Genomic DNA, 4,454 nt, shown 5'->3' on the forward strand with positions numbered 1-4,454 from the left:
CACACACACACGCACACAAATTCAGTCTCTTTTCCACTTTGGGAGTCTGCAGATCTCTGCCTGTGAGAACATTTTCAGTTCATATAATATGTTTCTGTTAGTTGTTATGTACTAAATACCCAATATATTTGTATCAATGCGTTATGAAACCCAGTAACGCCGGGTTTGGTAGCGTGCACTCTCGGGAACGCGTGCGCGTATTGAAAAGCAATTCGCCCGTGAGCCAGTTCAGTGAATAACCGTGTAGTTCGAAGTCGGGAAGAAGCGCGATATCATGAACGGCAAACGCGGTCTAGGTTTTGGAAAAGCGCTGGTTGTCCATGTGTCCAAATCTGACCCCTACTGGTGAATGCCCAGCATTTCCCCAAATAATTATCCACCAAATTTGCTTCCTAAAAACTAAGGGATTCAAATGAAACTCGCAAGTAAGATTAGCTAAAAGGTTTTCGCTGCCCTCGCGGATGTTATATTTTGTGATTATATAATCCTATAGATATCCCCGGGAATAAAGTGTTCGAAGAACTTAATTGAAAAACAAAACCTACGGTACACCAATTGCATTTTGTAACCAATTATTTCGAATTGTATTTATTATTCGTCTAGAAATTAGCTTATTTCGTCTAGAAATTAGCTGCTTTTAACTGACGAAATCCAATAGGCGGTCCATTGGGCTACAGTAACATTCTTTATGTTTCGTTCCTGTAGACGTCGGTGTACCTGAGCATTTGATGGCATTATTACTTAACCATAAGGCAAAAATTGTCAAAGGTCTACAACATTGCTTATCACTTTTATCCAGCAGTCAAACCACGGTATTGATCTTTAGGAATCCAGACATTTGAAGTATAATCCAGGTACTTATTGTAATGATGCAGAAATTGAATTCTTTCCAGTGTACATGCGTCATAAGTTGTGACTGCAAACTACAGAAATCTGTAAATCTGAAATAAAGAATTCCTTTTATCTGTGTCACACGTACTGTACCACTCTTTATTACGATTAAATAATCAACCAGCGAGCAAATTAACCATGAACCCACCAAATGTAAATGTAATTCAATTGTTAAAGAGAATGCAATTAATAATCTATCTATTTTAAGAGCCGGTGGTTTTAAATGAGCAGTAAATAAACTGTGTGACTCATCTCACTGAATTTTTCAGATTTCTGAAAATGAAGTTTTATGAAGAGCAAATTACGGCTACAAACTCATTCACCATGCAGCCTAATTCGTATTGCTTAAGCAATTCTGTAATTTCTGTAATTAAGGAAAACCTTAATTTTCCGGTACATGTAGATAAAAAAACACCCATTTCAATCCATTCATCTGTATTATAACTTTCAATAAGAAACTATCAAGCTTAAAAACCCATGTTAAATCAACAAAAGCTCCCGTTTACGTAAAAGGCTGATGATTTAGCTTCCAGCACTTGTGCTGCATAAAAGCAGCAAATCATATGGCTCCAAATAAAGAATATTCGTTTGCAAAAAACACTACTTCCTAATATTATATAAATGAATGTTCCATGTTTTACATTGTACACATGTGTATTTTGTATATAGCCGCAAGTTTGGTTACAAATTAACATTGTTTTAATTGTTCATGTAGAAAACAGACTTTCGAAGCAATTCAGCCCGTTTTTATAGCCTATATACCAAAGGTCTCTTAATTCTAGAACAAGATACTAAGTCCAATTTAATCAATTGATTTTTCTACAAATAAGTCGCCAGTTTGAAAGCGATCGTCTGAGCTGTAACGCAGCTGCTGATTACTTCACGGGTCTCCGGTGTCTGAACCCGGTCCTTAGCTAATACCTTGCACATTAGGTGACTGCATACAAAACCTGTTCAACAAGGTGCACTATTATTTGACAAAGAGCGATATACAGCAAATGCTTAAGATTTTTTTACATAATTCAAACTGCCGAGGAGTTCCCACAGTAGTCAGCGCCTTAAGAGCAACCCCGACCCGTATGCCGCTGCACTTTGTCCGCTGCCCGTGTGACGGGCAAAAAAACCATCCTTAATTAACTGGGGTGTATTGCAGCAGTGCTATAACTTTACTAAGGAATTGTACTTTTGAGCGATCGGCAAGTGGCTGGATCAAACACACCTTTAATTTACTTTTCGCCATAAAATAACAACTTAACATGCAAAGAAAGAACCCACTTTTAGAACATTCCGTTGCCCGTTTTCATTTTTGATCATCTGAAATGTTTATCTAGTTTTCTTACCACTTGAGCGTCTGACAATATTTTCCAAAAAAGTGTTCTGTGGTGCCACCAGCCCTCGCTTTCCCCCGTGCATTATGTGGTCGGGCCGCGCGGGTCAGGTTCGCTGGCTGTTCTGGAGAGCTGGCTCTGGGCGTGAAAGAGAAAAAAATATGTTGAGTATATGTCAATGGGATGGAGAAGCTCATGGTAACGTCGCGCAGTGGCTGCTAGAGGATCTGTGTGCCCCTAGCACTTGAGGCACTGCAATCTGCGGGCTCCCAGACTGATCGCGCCTGCGCAGTCGCGCTCCAGCGCAGCATCCGAGCGGTATCGGTATCTGTAGCGTGATCTAGGCTGCCATGGAGATAGGAGCGCGCGCCCACTGTTACATCTGGGACCTGACCTGTCCCTCAGGATTAAGGAATTAGATGGAGATAGTTTGTTTCCTTTCCGGGGACGTCATAAATATGTTTGGACATCGTTGAAATTTCATGCATACATGATGATTTTCATGTATTGCTTTCACTTAGATTTTGGCGTTTATATATGTTCCTCTAAACCAGGACGATGACAAGATACAGGTATTACACAGTTAATTATAATGCAACAAAGTGAATAAAGTAAATTCATTTTTTACTATATAAATACGATTTACGTTATTTGTCCTGATTAATATTTGCCTTATACCAATAAAACTGGAACTTAAAACATTTTATAAAGTGACTTAATAATACACTGTGATTCCCAAAGAATCTCAATCATTTTGATTAAATTCACAAGGTAGACAGCTACGGTTTACACTGGCTGAGTAGGGGAGACCGGGTATGGTTGTAACACATTTTGCTTTACCACCTATAACTGACTGAATTTTTGAGCTAGAGTTTTGAAACTTTTATATACAGTAGCCACATTTGCTTGCTACAAACTGCACCAAGTCAAACCTCTGCAAGAATATCACAGACATTGTGAGTTCATGACAAATACATGGTGCTCCTTTGTTACAACCTGCCCCACTACCGGGGTAGGATGTAACACATGCTGTGGTAAGCTACACTGGGAAGATCACTGGACCTCTGGTCTCTCAGCTTCTGCAGTGATTTGCAGTATCTGCTCACTGTGCTCAGTGTTACATGGCAGATCCCATGTGCCTTCGCAGCTGACCTGACTGACTTGCCCTTCCTCGTGACCTCATCAGATGCTTTTTTTAAAACACTGGCAGACACACCTCTTTCAGTCTTTCTTTTCCACTGTCTAGACATTCTGTAAAATTATTAAAATCAAGAAAGTGTCCTTAGTTGTACTTAAGGGGATGGTTGTCACACTTTTTAAAGATGTGTTACAACCCACCCCACCCCTCTTAGCTATTGTTTAACTAGCTGTAATAGGATAGTGGTTTGAAATTAGCAGGGGAAAAATACATCACAGTTTACCTGAGAAACTACAATTTAATCTTATTTAAGTCATATGATTTTATCTGCAATAGTATAAATGCTAAACAAAATATAGTCTTGGTTAAAAAAACTACTTTCTTACCTCAAAATCTGTTTTTTATTTGTAAAATCTGCATGTACCTGTTTCCAGCCTTGATATCCATCATGTGGGTTTAGGGAGGGAGTATGTAAACACTGAAATGATCACATAACTCTCATCCTATTCCTGATTGCTGGAATTGGTGGTGTTACGACTCTCCCCATGTTACAACCATACCCGGTCTCCCCTACTTTTATGGATCTCTGCTGGTTGAGTGAGTGAATAAGGAAATGCCCTCGTGTCACTGGCATATGGTGTTAGCCACCACAATCGGATATAATTCGATTGTAAACGCATTTATAACAAGTTGAACAAAACCAAGTAAATCATATATTAATGAATGAAACTGTATGATAGTCTAATATAACTCTACCTCCGTATATAACTCAAGTATAGTATTAATCCTGTACACATCTTTACTAATTACACACGCCATCTTAAACGCGAAACCTATCGTCTTAAATATAAACAAATTTGAACAGTATTAAGTTGTAGCTATATGTTATTTAATAGCTCGTTTAAATGTAAGAGGATAAAACGCCGATGACAAACATAGAAAAACCTCAAGAAACACACAAGGCTGGTATATTAGGTTTTATTTAGCGAAAACTGAAAAGCGTAAAGCCAGCGAAGTGTCTTAAACAAGTATAAGTTGTCCCTGTGCGGCGCTGACTTCCCGTCGCCGTCCGTGTGTGATGAGATCGTGCCGCGGTC

The 4,454-nt window shown here is 39.0% G+C and overlaps 1 protein-coding gene across 1 annotated transcript in view; it reads right to left on the minus strand.

The window, feature by feature from the left end:
• Positions 1-2,435, minus strand: part of kcnh5a (potassium voltage-gated channel, subfamily H (eag-related), member 5a) — an 85,494-nt gene extending 83,059 nt beyond the window's left edge. Inside the window, exon 1 of the mRNA XM_023812946.2 lies at positions 2,232-2,435. Coding sequence (XP_023668714.1) covers positions 2,232-2,304 — 73 coding nt within the window. The 5' untranslated portion in view covers positions 2,305-2,435. The remainder of the gene's footprint in view (positions 1-2,231) is intronic.
• Between the last annotated feature and the right edge of the window lie 2,019 nt (positions 2,436-4,454).

Source organism: Paramormyrops kingsleyae, chromosome 19 (assembly GCF_048594095.1).
Source record: "Paramormyrops kingsleyae isolate MSU_618 chromosome 19, PKINGS_0.4, whole genome shotgun sequence".
NCBI classification, from domain to species: Eukaryota; Metazoa; Chordata; class Actinopteri; order Osteoglossiformes; family Mormyridae; genus Paramormyrops; species Paramormyrops kingsleyae.